The sequence below is a fragment of the Protopterus annectens genome, chromosome 10.part0 (assembly GCF_019279795.1).
Source record: "Protopterus annectens isolate FY-2018-M chromosome 10.part0, PAN1.0, whole genome shotgun sequence".
NCBI lineage: Eukaryota > Metazoa > Chordata > Ceratodontiformes > Protopteridae > Protopterus > Protopterus annectens.
The window spans coordinates 1,824,539,590-1,824,561,742 of record NC_056744.1 but is presented as its reverse complement, the minus strand read 5'-3'; the positions used below and the strand labels follow the sequence as shown (position 1 = coordinate 1,824,561,742).

The 22,153-nt window shown below is 42.2% G+C and overlaps 1 protein-coding gene across 1 annotated transcript in view; it reads left to right on the top strand.

Moving 5' to 3' along the window:
• The window catches only part of ITGAL (integrin subunit alpha L), a 1,030,513-nt gene that overhangs the window by 755,568 nt on the left and 252,792 nt on the right, over positions 1 to 22,153 (top strand). The window contains exon 18 of the mRNA XM_044086682.1: positions 8,909 to 9,040. Coding sequence (XP_043942617.1) covers positions 8,909 to 9,040 — 132 coding nt within the window. The remainder of the gene's footprint in view (positions 1 to 8,908; positions 9,041 to 22,153) is intronic.

The window sequence follows — 22,153 nt, the reverse complement described above, 5'->3', positions numbered from 1 at the left end:
TTTTGGTACCGATTTTTAAGAATAAGGGTGATGTGCAGAGCTGTAGTAACTACAGAGGGATTAAATTGATCAGTCACAGCATGAAGTTATGGGAAAGAGTAGTGGAAGCTAGGTTAAGAAGGGAGGTGATGATTAGTGATCAGCAGTATGGTTTCATGCCAGGAAAGAGCACTACAGAGGTGATGTTTGCTCTGAGAGTGTTGATGGAGAAGTACAGAGAAGGTCAGAAGGAGTTGCATTGTGTCTTTGTGGATTTAGAGAAAGCATATGACAGGATGCCTAGAGAGGAGTTGTGGTATTGTATGAGGAAGTCGGGAGTGTCAGAGAAGTATGTAAGAGTGGTACAGGATATGTACGAGGGTAGTGTGACAGCGGTGAGGTCTGCGGTGAGAGTGACAAATGCATTTAAGGTGGAGGTGGGATTACATCAAGGATCAGCTCTGAGCCCTTTCTTATTTGCAATGGTGATGGACAGGTTGACAGACGAGATCAGACAGGAGTCCCCGAGGACTATGATGTTTGCAGATGACATTGTGATCTATAGTGAGAGTAGGGAACAGGTGGAGGAGACCCTGGAGAGGTGGAGATATGCTCTAGAGAAAAGAGGAATGAAGGTCAGCAGGACTAAGACAGAATATATGTGTGTGAATGAGAGAAAGGATAGAGGAATGGTGAGGATGCAGGGAGTAGAGGTGGCAAAGGTGGATGAGTTTAAATACTTGGGATCAACAGTTCAGAGTAATGGTGAGTGTGGAAGAGATGTGAAGAAGAGAGTACAGGCAGGATGGAGTGGGTGGAACAGAGTGTCAGGAGTGATTTTTGACAGACAAGTACCAGTAAGAGTGAAATGGAAGGTCTACAAGAGGGTAGTGAGACCAGCTATGTTATATGGGTTGGAGACAGTGGCATTGACAAAAAGGCAGGAGTCAGAGCTTGACGTGGCAGAGTTGAAGATGTTAAGATTTGCACTGGGTGTGACAAGAATGGGTAAGATTAGGAATAAGTATATTAGAGGGTCAGCCCAGGTTGGGAGGTTTGGAGACAAAGCCAGAGAGGCAAGATTACGTTGGTTTGGACATGTGCTGAGGAGGGATGCAGAGTATATTGGGAAAAAGATGCTAAGGATGAAGCTGCCAGGTAACAGAAAAAGAGGAAGGCCTAAGATAAGGTTTATGGATGTGGTGAGAGAGGACATGCAGTTGGTTGGTGTGACAGAGTAAGATGCAGGGGACAGGAAGAAATGGAAACAGTTGATCTGCTGTGGCGACCCCTAATGGGAACAGCCGAAAGAAGAAAAAGTATTAAGTACTCCTAAACACTATGTCTATCTTTTGCATTATTACTTAGAGAAGGAAACGAGTAATACTACATTGTTTAGCAAGACAATAACCGGAAGTCAAGTATATTTGCTCAGAGGCAGTCATGTCAACCCGGCTATGTATTATGCATGTTTTGAAAACATGTAACATACAACAGCAAGTGGAAACATAAAGGAGGTAGTACTTTGAGCATAATTAAAGAGCTGTGTTTCTTGTTTTCTCTTCAGCTACTACTGCAGCCTCTGTTTTGTTGACCCCTGTTAACCCCAGCTTCCTTCTTCCTTCTGCAGCCTCTGTTTTGTTGACCCCTGTTAACCCCAGCTTCCTTCTTCCTTCTGCAGCCTCTGTTTTGTTAACCCCATCTTCCTTCCTCCTTCTGCAACCTCTGTTTTGTTGACCCCTGTTAACCCCAGCTTCCTTCTTCCTTCTGCAACCTCTGTTTTGTTGACCCCTGTTAACCCCAGCTTCCTTCTTCCTTCTGCAATCTCTGTTTTGTTGACCCCTGTTAACCCCAGTGTCCTTCCTCCTTCTGCAACCTCTGTTTTGTTGACCCCTGTTAACCCCAACTTCCTTCCTCCTTCTTCAACCTCTGATCTGAAGTAGGCAGACTTCATTTGTCTGCAACCTGTGGGTATTGGATCCGACATTGGATCCGAGCCGGCAGTTTAAAAGCTTTAGGATCCAAGCTCCTAGCTCCTCCCTCTACCCATAACCCCTTGCCAAGCCCTGACTGACCTCAGATTTTCGTTTGCCGCGTTCGAGTAGCCAACGGATTTCACGAGCTCCTAGTAGCAAGTATTTCAATTGAGTATTCTGACAGAAAAATTTCTTTTTTCTTAAAAAATTTTAGTTAAGAGTGTGTGTTTAGGCTTTTCTTCTCCCTTTAGTTTAATTTTTTCTCGGGTTTTGCATAGTTTTGACTGTTTGTGTGTGTGTTAGTGTAGGCCTGTTAGGGTGTAGTATGGCAGAGGCACCTAAGGCAATATTTTCAAAATGTACCGAGTGTGGCCACAAGCTTTCTCCAGCTGATGGCCACACTCGGTGCGTTAAATGTCTGGGGGTTGAACACCTGTCATCTGGTTGTACCATATGTGCAGGGTTCAACCCCCGGGCTTTAAGAGAGCGGAGGTCGAAGTTGGTTCTGGCGGGACTTATCCCTCCGGAATTGGCTTCGGCCTCTGCCCCTGCTAGTCAGCAGCCCCCCGTGGGAGCTGAGGTCCCCCTTTCCCCGGCAGGGACTCAACCTCCCACCAAGAAGCCGGAGGATAGGGAGACCAGGAGAGAAAAAGAAAGACACAAGGAGAGGCACCACAAACGACGGGCCGAAACCTGTGTCTCGGCCCCTCCGTCTAAGAGGGCCTCTCCTGTGGCTTCTAGCTCTCCTCATTCTCATCTCCATTCTCCCCGGTTCTCTCCTGGACCCGAGGAGATGGAGACTGGTCCTGCTTCGAGGTCACCGAGGCGGCATTCTAGGTCCACCTCGGTGGCCTCATCGAGGTCCACCTTCTCTATGTCTGAAGCGGATATGGACCGGATGATGAGGCGTTTCATCCAGGCCCAGATGCAGATGGGAGTGCTCCTGCCCCCCCATCCAGGGGGGGCCTCGACCCCATGTTTTGTCCCTATAGCTCCTTCTCTGACCCGACTCCCAGGTTCGGAGCTGTCGGAGCCGGGCAGAGTTGGATCCGGGGGTGGTTCGGATCCAATTGGTCGGCGCACCTTGGATCCGATCCATCCCTTGAGTGCTTCGGGTACTTCGGACCCGACCTCTCGGAGCCGAGGGCTGAGCCTCGGATACGAGGGAGCTGGTGTGTCTTTGGCTCCATCTAGGTCAGAGCGCACCGGTCTCTCGGATCCGACAGTCTCGGCGCTGGCTCTGATCCATGCGTTGGATCCGAGTGGGGGTCGGCTCTCAGGGCTTAGAGAGGTTGGCTCCCCCCTCGGCCTTCGACGTGGTGGAATGGGCACTGTTGAGGACCTCCGGACCCCCGGTCCCTGCCGCGGCTCTACCCCGCACTCCCTCGCAGCTGGGCCAGGGTCCCATCAGCCGGTCCCAGGGACAGCCCGCCTTGATGTCCCAAGTAGTTCCCTTGGAACATCTGGGTGCTGGTGAGGACTCCTCGGACAGTCCCCCCGAGGAAGTGCCTCGCAAGCGCAAGTGTAAGAGGAGGCACGTGGACTCCCCTGAGTCCATCACTGAAGACACAGACTTGGATGAAGGGGAGGGCTCCCCAAGATCACCCCCAGAGGATGTCTCATTTGGAGACATCATGGAAATGTTAAGGATCGGGGGGGGTCTGCCCCCAAGGCCTTCTCAGTTGAGTCTGTGTTCTTGGAGGCATTTGAGGTGGGCCCATCTACCTCTTGGGTGTCCCCTCCTGCCGATCCTCTGGTGGACCTTATTGCCACCAGAGCGTGGAAGGACTCGGACACCGTTGAGCCTGTTCCAAAACACCCAGATCGTATCCTTAGTCCCCCTGCAGACCGCACTCATTGGAGTAAAGGACCCCCAGTAGATGCCATGATGATGGCTGCAGCCACAAAGAGGGAGTTAGCTCAGGAGAGTCCCTCTATGCATCCCCCGAGCAAAGAGTCCCGCTCGATGGATCGCATTGGGAAGCGAGTCTTTAGTTCAGCAATCTTCTCTTTGAGAGTGCTGAACTACATGGCACATGTCATAAGAATGCAACGAGACCTGATTAAAGAGTACACTGCATCCCCCCCAGAGTCCATATCGGCGGAGGACAGACACGTGTATTCCACCCTTATGGCCACTCTCAGAGCGGTTTCAAATACTCCTATGCGGCTACTTTCTCACGTAGCTGAGGGAGCCGCTAGAGCTAGCGGAGCGGGCCTCGTCATGAGGCGTCAGGTCTGGCTCCGCCACTGTGACTTCGCAGAGCCCTTCAAAGCGACCTTCACGAATGCCCCCTTTGATGGTTCTGCCCTTTTTGGCAAAACAGTTTGTGAAACGCTTGTCCAGAGCGAAAAGGATGGGAAGACGCTGTCTGCCATCGGAGTCCGCTTCTCAGCTCCCCAGAGGTCCTTCTCGAAGAACCAAAAGGGACAGAAGAAGATGTGGTTCCGGAAATTGCAGCAATCCCAACCTGCTCCGGACAACCAGTCCTTCCGTGGCATAGGAGGACAGGGAGGTCGCCATCCTAGAGGCAGAGGGGCTCCTAGGAACTTTGGGTCCAGAGAACCTTTCTCTGACAGACCCACGCAGCAACCCTGAAAGGTTGCCCGGCCGCTCATCTCTGCAGGAGGTCGGGGGCGGTTTTCAAAGCACCTGACAACATGGGAGTCAATCACGTCAGACCGTTGGGTGCTTCGGGTGATATCCAGAGGCTACTCAATCCCCTTTCACAAAATTCCCAGAACCCGAAGCCTCCCAGATGTACCACCCGATCAAAGGGAGGCAGCAGCTATCGAGATCGCGCAGCTGCTAACAAAAAGAGCCATTCAGCGCGTCCCCGGAGACCAGACCAGATCAGGGTTTACTCCAGGTTCTTCTTGGTGCCAAAGAAGACGGGAGACTTAAGACCAATTCTAGACCTGTCACAACTGAACCTGTCTGTAACCAAGCAAAAATTCTGGATGGTCACCTTACAATCTATCCTCCCCCCTTTTGCGGGAGAATGACTGGATGTGCTCCATAGACCTCAAGGACGTGTACTACCACATTCTCATGGACAGACAGTCCAGGAGGTTCCTTCGCTTCTGGCTGGGAGCCAGTCACTACCAGTTCAGGGTCCTTCCCTTTGGTCTCACCTCTGCCCCCAGGGTGTTTACCAAAGTACTAGCAGTGGTAGCGGCCCACCTGAGACTTCGGGGAATTCAGGAGTTTCCATACCTGGACGACTGGCTCCTCACGGCGTCATCAAGGCATCTGCTGTGCTCAGCCAGGGACTATTTCCTTCACATAGCCCCTCGGCTGGGCATCACCATAAACAAAGAGAAGTCTTCACTGGATCCCACTCAGCTTATAGACTTTATAGGAGGAAGATTGGACACAAGAAAAATGCGGGCATTCCTCACCCCGGATCGACTGTCCAACCTGAGGTGTCATGTCACGGCCATCTTACAACCTGCTCCGACGGCAGCTTTGGTCCTGAGGGCCCTAGGTTCAATGGCGGCAGCCATTCTGCTTCTTCTTCATGCTCGACTTCACATGCGGATTCTTCAATGGACCCTCCAGGTCCAATGGTCCCCGCTCTACTTCCCTCTCAGCAGCCCGATAGCTATCAGCAAGGCACGCAGGAGCTCCCTTCTTTGGTGGCTCCAGTCAACAGATCTCCTAACAGGAAGACCTTTCTGTGCTGCTTTCCCCCTAGCCACGGTGACCATGGACGCTTCTCGCCTCGGGTGGGGGGGACATTCAATGGGAAAAATTGTCCAAGGCACGTGGAACAGTTCAGAGACCTCACTGCATATAAATGTCCTGGAGATGAGGGCAGTGCTACTACCATTGCAAGCACTACACAGCCTTCTCCCTGCAGGGACTATTGCTATCCAGACGGACAACATGTCAGTAGTCTGGTACATCAACAAACAGGGGGAAACCAGGTCCTATCCCCTTTGTCGAGAGGCCATGAGAGTCTGGGAATGGGCAATCTCCACCAATCGCTTTCTTGTGGCAATGCACATTCCGGGAAGGTCCAACATCCTAGCGGACAAGCTCAGTCACACCATTCTTTCCCCTCATGAATGGTCTCTCAACACTCTAGTAGCGAAGCAGATTTTTGCCACCTGGGGGCAACCCTGTTGCGATCTTTTTGCTTCTCCCTCAAACGCCAAATGTGACAGTTTCTTTGCTCTATTTCCCCCATTCGGGGAATCCCTGAGAGATGCCCTGGTGCATGCTTGGCCTTCCGGTCTCCTTTATGCTTACCCTCCACTGCCTCTAATGCAGAAACTTTTGCAGAAAGCCAACAGCTTGGGGAGCAAAATGATTCTCATTGCCCCGTTCTGGCCTCGTCAACCTTGGTTCCCCTTTGTGTGGTCTCACAGAGTGAATCCTCCCTGGATTCTAGATCCGATCCCAGATCTCATCTCCCATCCTCAAGGGCTTCCAATTCCGAACCTTCATACCCTGAAATTGACAGCCTGGCTGCTCCAATTCCATCCCTGATAATGACTCCCTGTATCTCGTCACCAGTGAAAGCCATCTTAGTGGCGGCCCATAAACCTTCCACTAGGAAGGTTTATCGAAGCAAATGGAAGAGGTTTTCTATTTGGGCAGAACATAATAACCTTGACCCCTTTTCTGCACCACTTTCGGCGGTACTGGACTTCTTGACAGATCTTTTTCAGCAAGGAGCAAGCTCTTCCACGGTAAAGGTACAGATGGCAGCTATTTCCCATTACCATGTGGGTCTTGACTCAACACCTCTCATGGCTGCGAAAATTTGCAAAACCTTCCTCAAAGGTGCATTTCTCTTGAGGCCTCCAGTTAAGGAAGCTATACCACCTTGGGATTTGTCTCTAGTTCTGCAGGCCCTAACCGCTCCCCCCTTTGAACCTGCAGCCTCTGTGGATTTAAAATACCTTTCCTGGAAAACTGCCTTCCTAGTAGCCATTACATCAGCTAGAAGAGTTTCTGAACTCCAGGCTTTATGCGGCAAACCACCGTATCTTTCCTTTTTTCCGGATAGGGTTTTCCTCAGGACCAATCCTTCCTTTCTACCGAAGGTCTCTTCAGAATCCAATATCAACCAATCGATCAACTTGCCAGTTTTTTTCCCTAACTATAAAAACAAAGGAGAATATAAATTACATTCGTTAGATGTTCACAGACAGCTCCATTTCTATATTCACAGAACAGCTGGTCATAGGAAATCCGATCAGCTGTTCGTCTCCTTTGCAAAATTCGCACTGGGTAAGGCAGTCTCTAAGGTTACCCTGTCGAAGTGGATTTCTAACTGTATCTTGCAGGCTTATGACACCTCAGGAAGGCCAGCGCCTCAGAGAATTACAGCGCATTCTACCAGGGCAGTATCCACGTCTGCTGCTTTTAAATCTAGAGTGCCTTTAGATGATATCTGTGCAGCAGCCACTTGGACCTCATCTCATACTTTCATCTCGCATTATAAAGTGGATGTTGTTTCCGGAGGGAGAGCATCCTTTGGCTCTGCGGTGCTCCGGAACATCCTTCCATGATGGCCGCCCAAGGTCTAGGTAGCTGGGGACTCTGTCCCACAGGTTGCAGACAAATGAAGTCTGCCTACTTCAGATTAAGAAGTTATGTACTCACCATAACGTTCCATCTGAGTAGGTGACTTCATTTGGATGCAACCATCCCCCCCTCCATCCCCCTGACCTTATTAGCAATATTAGTCCTGGTTTCCCAGGAATCTGGTATACAGGGCAAACTCAATCTGAGGTCAGTCAGGGCTTGGCAAGGGGTTATGGGTAGAAGGAGGAGCTAGGAGCTCGGATCCTAAAGCTTTTGAACTGCCGGCTCGGATCCGATGTCGGATCCGATACCCACAGGTTGCATCCAAATGAAGTCACCTACTCAGATGGAACGTTATGGTGAGTACATAACTTCTTATTTTGTTGAACCCAGTTAACCCCAGCTTCCTTCCTCCTTCTGCAATCTCTGTTTTGTTGATCCCTGTTAACCCCAGCTTCCTTCTTCCTTTGTCTCCAGATGCCTTTTTGCTTTCTCACACAGCTCTATTACAGTAAATCAAACTGCAAGAAGAGCCCAGGAGAACTGAACCAAACTACCATTTCTATGCCATACTTCTCAACCTCTTAGAGCAAGAAATCTGGACAAAGCCATCAATAATGTGGGACAAAGGCCCTAAAATAGGGAGACTTTTTAAATATTGCCCTTACAAACTTAAAACAATTGATAGAATAACAAGTTTTACATTAGCATTAATTTTCTGAAGGGTATGAAGTCTGTAACTCAAATGTCTATCATTTTCTGACTTTAACCTTCAATGATTTGCCATTGATTTGTCAGAAAACCACAATTTTATAAGAAATGGACCAAAAATATGAGGCAAAATCTGGACATCTGTTTATCCATTTTATTGTACAAACTTTTATTGTGTTTACTGTATAATTTGTACTGTGAATGTTTTACTTGCATAACTTGTATTGTATTGTGGAGCTTTTCTCCCCGAGCATCCTCTGAAAAAGGGAGTAAGTTCAGTTGGACTATCCCAGTCAACAAATGTCAAATAAATAAGTAAATACATTCTGTGAAAATCTATACAGTTGTGAGGTATGCACTGCTTAAATCTGCTGACAAGTGAAAAAAAGGTATTGAGTCAGGTTCCCCAGAGTAAACTACTTTATTGAAATAGCATTCCAGAGAAAATTACTGAAATGTTTTCAGAGGCAATTCAATATGTGGAAGGATACAGACTGCAGTTACTGTCACAAAAAGTGGAAATGTTTTAATAGTGTTAACTTTTTAAAATGTTAGCCTTTTGTTGACACAGCTGTGAAACTTGTGTTGATGTTTGGGCTTCATTGCATACAGTTTCGCTGTAATTTTTGATAAATAATGCAGACCAGCTCATTATTATTTCAGCTGTAAAACAGCTAAAAGGCATTTTATTTTTATTTTTCAGTCTTGTGTTGATGATTTCTCATCTCCGGTTCGCATAACCCTGAACTTCTCACTGTTTGGACTTCCATTTGCAGACTCTAGAGGACTAAGGCCTGTCTTAAACCAGTACTCCAATACAACTCTGACTGCTGAGGTAGGAGGCTGCTGAACCCAGCCATTAAAGGAACATTTGAACATCACAAACTGTCCTAGAAACAAAATGTTCATCAACTGTTGATTATCTTTACTGCTACCCCTTCTGTTGCAATAATACTGTTGCTCTGCTACTAATAACACCACAATTTATTACAACACTTGCCCAGGCCTCCGATGAGAAAGGGCTATTCAGCTCAGTCGGACTATCCCTGTCAACAAATGTAAAATAAATAAATAAAATAAATACTAATGATGATATTAGTACTGATGTTCTTATTGCATTACTACTAACAGTATTAATTTTGTTGTATTGTTACCACTACTATAATAACAATTTTTGTTGCTATACTTTTACAACTACTACATGCTTCATTAATTAGTTATAATACCACTACATATTGTTACTGGTGTAGTGGTTGTTAGTATCTTATTACTGGCATCTCTTATTTTACTGTAACTAATACCAATACAGTTGATTCTATCACAGTAATACTACTGATGGCATTTTACTTCTATTTACGTAATACTACTTAGGTCATGTATGTCTGTGAGGAGAAGACCTTAACCATTATGCCAGACTCACACACACACTTATTTTATAATGCTATCATTTGTAGTAGTATTATCGTAACCTGCATCTGTAATATTACTCTGCTTATTTCACAGTATTGCTGCCAATAATAATCTTCTTCTAGAGTATTAATACTGATTCTGTTACTGGTATTCTTATTTTTGTTACTTTGCTAGTACCATTTCTATAATTCCTTCTGTTGTAATATTCTTAGTACTGACACTTCTGTTGCAGTGCTGTTAACAGCTGGTATCCCTATTGTTGCTATACTTCTACTTTTACTGGTATTATAACCCCTACTGGATACTGTTACTGATATTATAACTCCTACAGTGATATTGTTACTGATATTATAACTCTTACAGTGATATTGTTACTGATATCAAACTCTTACAGTGATATTGTTACTGGTGTTATAACTCTTACAGTGATATTGTTACTGATGTTATAACTCTTACAGTGACATTGTTACTGATATTATAACTCATACAGTGATATTGTTACTGGTGTTATAAGTCTTACAGTGATATTGTTAGTGATATTATAACTCATACAGTGATATTGTTACTGGTGTTATAAGTCTTACAGTGATATTGTTACTGATATTATAATTTCTACAGTAATATTGTTACTGATGTTATAACTCTTACAGTGTTATAACTCCTACAGTGATATTGTTACTGATATTAAAGCTCTTACAGTGATATTGTTACTGGTGTTATAACTCTTACAGTGATATTATTACTGAAGTTATAACTCCTACAGTGATATTGTTACTGATGTTATAACTCTTACAGTGATATTGTTACTGATATTATAACTCATACAGTGATATTGTTACTGATATTATAACTCTTACAGTGATATTGTTACTGATATTATAACTCTTACAGTGATATTGTTACCAAAGTTATAACTCCTGCAGTGATATTGTTACTGATGTTATAACTCTTACAGTGATATTGTTACTGATATTATAACTCATACAGTGATATTGTTACTGATATCATAACTCTTACAGTGATATTGTTACTGGTGTTATAACTCTTAAAGTGATATTGTTACTGATATTATAACTCTTACAGTGATATTGTTACTGATATTATAACTCATACTGTGATATTGTTACTGATATTATAAGTCTTACAGTGATATTGTTACTGATGTTATAACTCTTTCAGTGACATTGTTACTGATATTATAACTCATACCGTGATATTGTTACTGGTGTTATAAGTCTTACAGTGATATTGTTACTGATGTTATAACTCTTACAGTGTTATAACTCCTACAGTGATATTGCTACTGGTATTATAACTCATACAGTGATATTGTTACTGGTGTTATAACTCTTACAGTGATATTGTTACTGATGTCATAACTCCTACAGTGATATTGTTACTGATGTTATAACTCTTACAGTGATATTGTTACTGATGTTATACCTCTTACAGTTATATTGTTACTGATGTTATAACTCCTACAGTGTCATTGTTACTGATATTATAACTCTTACAGTGATATTGTTACTGGTGTTATAACTCTTACAGTGATATTGTTACTGATGTTATAACTCTTACAGTGATATTGTTACTGATATTATAACTCTTACAGTAATATTGTTACTGATATTATAACTCTTACAGTGATATTGATACTGATTTTATAACTCTTACAGTGACATTGTTACTGATATTATAACTCTTACAGTGATATTGTTACTGATATTATAACTCCTACAGTGATATTGTTACTGATGTTATAACTCTTACAGTGATATTGTTACTGATATTATAACTCATACAGTGATATTGTTACTGATATTATAAGTCTTACAGTGATATTGTTACTGATGTTATAACTCCTACAATGATATTGTTACTGATATTATAACTCATACAGTGATATTGTTACTGGTGTTATAACTCTTACAGTGATATTGTTACTGATGTTATAACTCCTACAGTGATATTGTTACTGATGTTATAACTCTTACAGTGACATTGTTACTGATATTATAACTCATACAGTGATATTGTTACTGGTGTTATAAGTCTTACAGTGATATTGTTACTGATATTATAATTTCTACAGTAATATTGTTACTGATGTTATAACTCTTACAGTGTTATAACTCCTACAGTGATATTGTTACTGATATTATAGCTCTTACAGTGATATTGTTACTGGTGTTATAACTCTTACAGTGACATTGTTACTGATATTATAACTCTTACAGTGATATTGTTACTGGTGTTATAACTCTTACAGTGATATTGTTACTGATGTTATAACTCTTACAGTGATATTGTTACTGATATTATAACTCTTGCAGTAATATTGTTACTGATATTATAACTCTTACAGTGATATTGTTACGGATGTCATAACTCTTACAATGATAGTGTTACTGATATTATAACTCCAACAGTGATATTGTTACTGATATTATAATTCTTACAGTGATATTGTTACTGATATTATAACTCTTACAGTAATATTGTTACTGATATTATAACTCTTACAGTGATATTAATACTGATTTTATAACTCTTACAGTGGCATTGTTACTGATATTATAACTCATACAGTGATATTGTTACTGATATTATAACTCTTACAGTAATATTGTTACAGATATTATGACTCCTATTACACCACTACTAAAGGCAGTAGCATTCCTTAGTCTGCTCCTGTTACTAGTATCACTACTTCTATTTCATCACTACTGCAGCTACTACAGTTATCATTAATTCTACTGCACCACTGTTAATGCTATAACTATTTTATTACACTACTTCAGGTGTGACTATTACTTCTATCACAATACTACTATAGGTATCCTTACTTCTGTTTTGCTACTGACACTTCCATTGCAGTGTCGTTTCTATATTGTACTTTCTTTTTTCATAGATGTTAACTGAATAAATCCACTGCCACTAGGTACAAGTATTTATTTCCAAGGAAGATGCAACAGCACCAACTGATTAAATTACTTTTTCAGAGTCACCGAGTATGGAAATAGAAACTGTGGGAATCAAAGCTATGATTACAGGATGAAATTGTCAGCAGCTATACTGTTGATGTTATATACTAAGCTGCCAGAGAGTTTCTTTACAGTGCTAACATTTCTATCACAGTCACTTTATCTATGACAGTATTACAACTTCTGTTATAGGACTTTTGTTATTACTACCAGTATTACTGTTTCTATTACAGTACACTCTTCTTGGCATCACTGATTTTGTTACGCCTCTCCTGGTATCATCACCTATGTCACAATATCACTTTTATTACTGGTATTACTGTTTCTATCACAGTACACTCTTCTTGGCATCACTGATTTTGTTACGTCTCTCCTGGTATCATCACTTATGTCACAATATTACTGTTACTAATACTGATATAATTTCTTCACTTACACTGCTGCTAGTATTGATGCTTTTATTATTTTTCACTACCTGTCTTTAATATTACCAAGCTTTTTCTGCACCACTACAACTATCAATATTATATTTGCTAATACTACTCCCATAGCAGTAGCCAGTACCTACATTATACCAATTTTATTGTTAGTACTACTTTTGTTTATTCTTGTGCTGCTATTATACTTGCTACTGTTACTGATACCCTCTTTTCTGCCAAAGTTCAATTGCTTTAATTACTACTACAACAGTTCAGTAACTTTAACCACAGATGCTACATTTTCTCTTCAGTTATTGTTTCTGCCATTACCATCTCTACTTTTTGACTTTTATCAAAGTGTTACTACTAATAGTACTTCTAATGCTACTGACAGAACAGTTATTATTGCTACTACTATAGGTACTTCTAATGCTAATGGTAGTACAGTTGCTACTGATATTACTACCAGTACTTCTAATGCTACTGGTAGTATACTTACTACTACTGCTGCTGGTACTTGTACTGCTACTGGTAATACAGTTACTACTGCTACTGATAGTACAGTTACTACTGCTACTATTACTAGTAATTCTACTGCTACTGGTAGTACAGTTACTACTGCTACTGGTAGTACAGTTACTACTGCTACTACTACTGATAATTCTACTGCTACTGATAGTACAGTTACTACTGCTACTACTACTGGTAATTCTACTGCTACTGGCAGTACAGTTACTACTGCTACTGACAGTACAGTTACTACTGCTACTACTACTGGTAATTCTACTGCTACTGGTAGTACAGTTACTACTGTACTGCTAATCATATTTCTACTGCTACTGGCAGTGCAGTTACTACTGCTATTACTACTATTAGTACTTCTTCTACTACTGGTATTACAGTTACTACTGCTCCTTCTACTGTTATTAGTACTTCTAATGCTACTGTGGTACAGTTACTACTGTGCTGCTACTGGTACATCTGCTGCTACTGGTTGTACAGGTATCACTGCTACTACTGGCATATATAATTCTACAGGTAGGAGAGTTACTACTGCTACTACTACTGATACCTCTACTGCTACTGGTAATAAAATTACTATTGTGGCTATTACTACTACTGGAACTTCTAATGTTACTAGTAATACATCTGCTACTGATACTCTACTGGTACTTGTACTGCTACTGTAGAACAGTTACTAGTGCTATTATTACTGGTACTTCTACTGCTACTGGTACTATAGTTAATACATCTAGTGGTACTTTTATTGCTACTGGTAGTACATGTAGTGCTGCTACTGTTAGTACAGTTATTAGTACTACTACTACTGGTAGTTCTAATGTTATTGGTTGTACAGTTGCTAATGCTACTGGTACTTGTAGTGCTACCAATAGTACAGTTACTGCTGCTACTGGTTCTTCTATTGCTACTGGTAATACAGTTACTACTGCTACTGATACTAATACTTCTACTGCTACTGGTAGCACAGTAACTACTGCTAATGATACTAATACTTCTACTGCTACTGGTAGTACAGTAACTACTGCTACAATTACAGGCTAAACTGATGTCATTTATCACAGAAGGCAGACATAGAGATGGCAAATGGTGGAAAATGATGTGCATATTGTTTCAGATAGGGAATTATGATGTACATATTTATTTGTTTGTTTGTTTGTTTTTGTCTGTTGACCGGGTAGGAGGGCAGGTACAGGACCCTTTTCAGCTAGGGTATACATGAGGGATTTGGGCACCCAGGTTGATATCAACCTGACTTTTGACCAACATGTTGATTCTGTTGTATGGAAAGCCTTTTACATAGCTCACCTCATAAGTAAGGGTATCTCATCCAGGGACAAGGAGGTCATAACATCCCTGTATTCTTCCCTTAAAAGGCCCATTATTGAGTGCAATACCCCTTTCAGCATGTACCTCGCAAAGCACATGCAGCAGCTGGAGAGACCACAGAGGTTCCTCACCAGGTGAATCCAGGGCCTCAAACATCTACTATACACAGATAGGCTAGGAGCCCTGTCCCTCTACTCAATTTCATACAGACTCCTCAGAGGTGACCTCTGTCTGGCATACAAGGTGATCATGGACCCCACCTTGATCAGAATGCTGCATATCCACAAGTCATGCTCAATGTGAGTAACTTGCACATGCAGCCTCAACCTGGTTTGCGACATCAACAGGACTTGTTGGCAGGCCAGATCTGTGTCCCAGTGACTCCCCCATCTCTGGAATAGACTCCCTGTCCACATCAAGCAGAGTACCTCTTTACCCCTTTTTAAGCGCAACCTGGATAACTGGATGGGAAACAGAAAATATACCCCTGGGATTCCACCCGTGTCCCTGCTGGACAGGGGCATTGGGCGCTGATTTGTTTAAACCTGGGCTAAACTCTTGGCTAGGCTTGGGCAGGATTATAAGCATAAGGGCCTCAGAGCCAATAGCCTAGCAATCTCCTATGATCCTATGATATAGCAAAGACTTTAACAGTGACACAAAGAATTGCATATAACCAGCAACATTATTACAAAATACAATAGCATGTTACAGTAATTATCAGAAGAAACTGTATTGCAGTAAATAAATAAAATAAGATCTACAGGCAAACAACACATATGTCATAGGTAAAAGGATAATGACTCAGACATTCAGTCATAAGGTAAGCTTAGCAATATCATTATTAACACTTTAGAAATAAAAAGTATTTTAGTTTTAAATCAATAGATTCTATGTTGTAAAGTATGAGCTGTGGGGAGGAAAAATCCTTCTTCTCCCGTGTCTCTAAAACAAACACATTTATTTTCTTTTGCAAAACTGAATTTCAGATGTTTCTTAAAAAGTGATATGTTGTCCAATGCCACATTTTCTTTTGGTAGGGAGTTCCAGGAGATAGAGGCCTGTTTGTCAAAAAATATTTTACAGGTGGCTACTATGTAACAAGGTCTGTTTAACTGAAGACTGGAATTGTTACAGATGGCTACTATGTAACAAGGTCTGTTTAACTGAAGACTGGAATTGTTACAGAGGGCTACTGTGTAACAAGGTCTGTTTGAAGACTGGAATTGTTACAGAGGTCTACTATGTAACAAGGTATGTTTAACTGAAGACTGGAATTGTTACAGAGGGCTACTATGTAACAAGGTCTGTTTAACTGAAGACTGGAATTGTTACAGATGGCTACTATGTAACAAGGTCTGTTTAACTGAAGACTGGAATTGTTACAGAGGGCTACTGTGTAACAAGGTCTGTTTGAAGACTGGAATTGTTACAGAGGGCTACTATGTAACAAGGTCTGTTTAACTGAAGACTGGAATTGTTACAGAGGGCTACTATGTAACAAGGTCTGTTTAACTGAAGACTGGAATTGTTACAGATGGCTACTATGTAACAAGGTCTGTTTAACTGAAGACTGGAATTGTTACAGAGGGCTACTATGTAACAAGGTCTGTTTAACTGAAGACTGGAATTGTTACAGATGGCTACTATGTAACAAGGTCTGTTTAACTGAAGACTGGAATTGTTACAGATGGCTACTGTGTAACAAGGTCTGTTTAACTGAAGACTGGAATTGTTACAGATGGCTACTGTGTAACAAGGTCTGTTTAACTGAAGACGAATTGTCACAGATGGCTACTGTATAACAAGGTCTGTTTAACTGAAGACTGGAATTGTTACAGATGGCTATTATGTAACAAGGTCTGTTTAACTGAAGACTGGAATTTTTACAGATGGCTACTGTTTAACAAGGTCTGTTTAATTGAAGACTGGAATTGTTACAGAGGGCTACTGTGTAACAAGGTCTGTTTAACTGAAGACTGGAATTGTTACAGAGGGCTACTGTGTAACAAGGTCTGTTTAACTGAAGACTGGAATTGTTACAGAGGGCTACTGTGTAACAATGTCTGTTAACTGAAGACTGGAATTTTTACAGATAGCTACTGTGTAACAAGTTCTGTTTAACTGAAGACTGGAATTGTTACAGATGGCTACTGTGTAAGAAGATCTGTTTAACTGAAGACTGCAATTGTTACATATGACTATTGTGTAACAAGGTCTGTTTAACTGAAGATTGCAATTGTTACAGATGACTGCTGCATAACACGGTCTGTTTAATTGAAGACTGGAATGTTTACAGATGGCTACTGTGTAACAAGGTCTGTTTAACTGAAGACTGGAATTGTTACAGAGGGCTACTGTGTAACAAGGTCTGTTTAATTGATGACTGAAATTGTTACAGAGGGCTACTGTTTAACAAGGTCTGTTTAGCTGAAGACTGGAATTGTTACACAGGGCTACTGTGTAACTAGGTCTGTTTAACTGAAGACTGGAATTTTTTACAAATGGCTACTGTTTAACAAGGTCTGCTTAATTGAAGACTGGAATTGTTACAGAGGGCTATTGTGTAACAAGGTCTGTTTAACTGAAGACTGGAATTGTTACAGAGGGCTACTGTGTAACAAGGTCTGTTTAACTGAAGACTGGAATTGTTACAGAGGGCTACTGTGTAACAAGGTTTGTTTAACTGAAGACTGGAATTGTTACAGAGGGCTACTGTGTAACAATGCATGTTTAACTGAAGACTGGAATTCTTACAGATGACTGCTGTTTACCACGGTCTGTTTAATTGAAGACTGGAATTGTTACAGAGGGCTACTGTGTAACAAGGTCTGTTTAACTGAAGACTGGAATTGTTACAGAGGGCTACTGTGTAACAAGGTCTGTTTGAAGACTGCAATTGTTACAGATAGCTACTGTGTAACAAGGTCTGTTTAACTAAAGACTGGAATTGTTACAGATGGCTACTGTGTAACAAGGTCTGTTTAACTGAAGACTGGAATTTTTACAGATGGCTACTGTGTAACAAGGTCTTTTTAACTGAAGACTGGATTTGTTACAGAGGGCTACTGTGTAACAAGGTCTGTTTAACTGAAGACTGGAATTTTTACAGATGGCTACTGTGTAACAATGTCTGTTTAACTGAAGACTGGATTTGTTACAGAGGGCTACTGTGTAACAAGGTCTGTTTAACTGAAGACTGGAATTGTTACACAGGGCTACTGTGTAATAAGATCTGTTTTACTGATGACTAGAATTGTTACAGATGGCTACTGTGTAACAAGATCTTTTTAATTGAAGACTGGAATTTTTACAGATGGTTACTGTGTAATAAGGCCTGTTTAATTGAAGACTGGAATTGTAACAGATGGCTACTGTGTTACGAGGTCTGTTTAACTGAAGACTGCAATTGTTACAGATAGCTAATGTGTAACAAGGTCTGTTTAATTGAAGACTGGAATCGTTACAGATGGCTACTGTGTAACAATGTCTGTTTAACTGAAGACTGGAACTGTTACAGAGGGCTACTGTGTAACAAGGTCTGTTTAACTGTAAGAATGATCCACTTAGGCAAACGCTCCTCCACTCGCCTGTGTGTATGTACAGTTTGCAAATGCAGGTAGCAGCAAGGTATTGCTGCTACCTGCATTTGCAAACCGTACATACACGCAGGCGAGTGGAGGAGCGTTTGCCTAAGCGGATCATTCTAACAAGGTCTGTTTAACTAAAGACTGCAATTGTTACAGATGGCTACTGTGTAACAAGGTCTGTTTAACTGAATACTGCAATTGTTACAGATGGCTACTGTGTAACAAGGTCTGTTTAACTGAAGACTGGAATTGTTACAGATGACTACTGTGTAACAAGGTCTGTTTAACTGAAGACTGGAATTTTTACAGGTGGCTACTGTGTAACAAGGTCTGTTTAACTGAAGACTGGATTTGTTACAGAGGGCTACTGTGTAACAAGGTATGTTTAACTGAAGACTGGAATTGTTACAGAGGGCTACTGTTTAACAAGGTCTGTTTAACTGAAGACTGGAATTGTTACAGATGGCTACTGTGTAACAAGGTCCTTTTAATTGAAGACTGGAATTTTTACAGGTGGCTACTGTGTAACAAGGCCTGTTTAATTGAAGACTGGAATTGTAACAGATGGCTACTGTGTTACGAGGTCTGTTTAACTGAAGACTGCAATTGTTACAGATAGCTAATGTGTAACAAGGTCTGTTTAAATAAAGTCTGGAATTGTTACAGATAGCTACTGTTTAACAAGGTCTGTTTAACTGAAGACTGGAATTGTTACAGATGGCTACTGTGTAACAAGGTCCTTTTAATTGAAGACTGGAATTTTTACAGGTGGCTACTGTGTAACAAGGCCTGTTTAATTGAAGACTGGAATTGTAACAGATGGCTACTGTGTTACGAGGTCTGTTTAACTGAAGACTGCAATTGTTACAGATAGCTAATGTGTAACAAGGTCTGTTTAACTGAAGTCTGGAATTGTTACAGATAGCTACTGTGTAGCAAGGTCAGTTTAATTGAAGACTGGAATTATTCTGAAGTAAGTATGGGGAATCATGCACATATAAACTGTTTGGCAAAGGTGGGCAGTGTCTTTTATTAAGCAATTTGAATGTAGGTGTGTTGAGTTAGTATGTGTCTCTGGCAGGGATAGGTAACCAGTTAGCCCTTTGTATGGAAAGGTAATGATGTTCAGATGAATTGCCAGGGTGAATGAATCTGAATATCTTGATGATCAAGTGTAGCTATGCGGCTTATTTACTACAAAGGATGTAAGGGCCAGCCAGTCTCCAAAAACTCTCAGTGTCCCTTGCACTCATCCACCCAGGCTACTGTGTCTTGAGATCCACAGGGAGATACCAGCCTGGGTGTCAGTTTATTCAGTACTTTCTCACTGCTGTCAAAAAAACACCTCTGGGCTTTACAGGATTGATCTTCCATTTCTGGCAGATAAGTTCCCTTTGGGGAACCCTTCCACATAAATGTTTTCCTACCTGTTGACAAGTAATTGGGGCCAGGTTTCTGTAAGAATAGCAGCAGTTTATTGTGTTGAAATTTTACTAAGAACGTCTTATCAGTGGCGGTATTGTAAGTTGCTGGGACTAATTAACTACGTCTGGGCCACTATCAGTGGCGGTATTGTAAGTTGCTGGGACTAATTAGCTACGTCTGGGCCACTATCAGTGGAGGTATTGTAAGTTGCTGGGACTAATTAACTACGTCTGGGCCACTATCAGTGGAGGTATTGTAAGTTGCTGGGACTAATTAACTACGTCTGGGCCACTATCAGTGGAGGTATTGTAAGTTGCTGGGACTAATTAACTACGTCTGGGCCACTATCAGTGGAGGTATTGTAAGTTGCTGGGACTAATTAACTACGTCTGGGCCACTATCAGTGGCGGTATTGTAAGTTGCTGGGACTAATTAACTACGTCTGAGCCACTATCAGTGGCGGTATTGTAAGTTGCTGGGACTAATTAACTACGTCTGGGCCACTATCAGTGGCGGTATTGTAAGTTGCTGGGACTAATTAACTACGTCTGGGCCACTATCAGTGGCGGTATTGTAAGTTGCTGGGACTAATTAACTACGTCTGGGCCACTATCAGTGGCGGTATTGTAAGTTGCTGGGACTAATTAACTACGTCTGGGCCACTATCAGTGGAGGTATTGTAAGTTGCTGGGACTAATTAACTACGTCTGGGCCACTATCAGTGGCGGTATTGTAAGTTGCTGGGACTAATTAACTCGTCTGGGCCACTATCAGTGGCGGTATTGTAAGTTGCTGGGACTAATTAACTACGTCTGGGCCACTATCAGTGGAGGTATTGTAAGTTGCTGGGACTAATTAACTACGTCTGGGCCACTATCAGTGGCGGTATTGTAAGTTGCTGGGACTAATTAACTACGTCTGGGCCACTATCAGTGGAGGTATTGTAAGTTGCTGGGACTAATTAACTACGTCTGGGCCACTATCAGTGGAGGTATTGTAAGTTGCTGGGACTAATTAACTACGTCTGGGCCACTATCAGTGGCGGTATTGTAAGTTGCTGGGACTAATTAACTACGTCTGGGCCACTATCAGTGGCGGTATTGTAAGTTGCTGGGACTAATTAACTACGTCTGGGCCACTATCAGTGGAGGTATTGTAAGTTGCTGGGACTAATTAACTACGTCTGGGCCACTATCAGTGGCGGTATTGTAAGTTGCTGGGACTAATTAACTACGTCTGGGCCACTATCAGTGGCGGTATTGTAAGTTGCTGGGACTAATTAACTACGTCTGGGCCACTATCAGTGGCGGTATTGTAAGTTGCTGGGACTAATTAGCTACGTCTGGGCCACTATCAGTGGAGGTATTGTAAGTTGCTGGGACTAATTAGCTACGTCTGGGCCACTATCAGTGGCGGTATTGTAAGTTGCTGGGACTAATTAACTACGTCTGGGCCACTATCAGTGGAGGTATTGTAAGTTGCTGGGACTAATTAACTACGTCTGGGCCACTATCAGTGGCGGTATTGTAAGTTGCTGGGACTAATTAACTACGTCTGGGCCACTATCAGTGGCGGTATTGTAAGTTGCTGGGACTAATTAACTACGTCTGGGCCACTATCAGTGGAGGTATTGTAAGTTGCTGGGACTAATTAACTACGTCTGGGCCACTATCAGTGGCGGTATTGTAAGTTGCTGGGACTAATTAACTACGTCTGGGCCACTATCAGTGGAGGTATTGTAAGTTGCTGGGACTAATTAACTACGTCTGGGCCACTATCAGTGGAGGTATTGTAAGTTGCTGGGACTAATTAACTACGTCTGGGCCACTATCAGTGGCGGTATTGTAAGTTGCTGGGACTAATTAACTACGTCTGGGCCACTATCAGTGGCGGTATTGTAAGTTGCTGGGACTAATTAACTACGTCTGGGCCACTATCAGTGGAGGTATTGTAAGTTGCTGGGACTAATTAACTACGTCTGGGCCACTATCAGTGGCGGTATTGTAAGTTGCTGGGACTAATTAACTACGTCTGGGCCACTATCAGTGGCGGTATTGTAAGTTGCTGGGACTAATTAACTACGTCTGGGCCACTATCAGTGGCGGTATTGTAAGTTGCTGGGACTAATTAGCTACGTCTGGGCCACTATCAGTGGAGGTATTGTAAGTTGCTGGGACTAATTAGCTACGTCTGGGCCACTATCAGTGGCGGTATTGTAAGTTGCTGGGACTAATTAACTACGTCTGGGCCACTATCAGTGGAGGTATTGTAA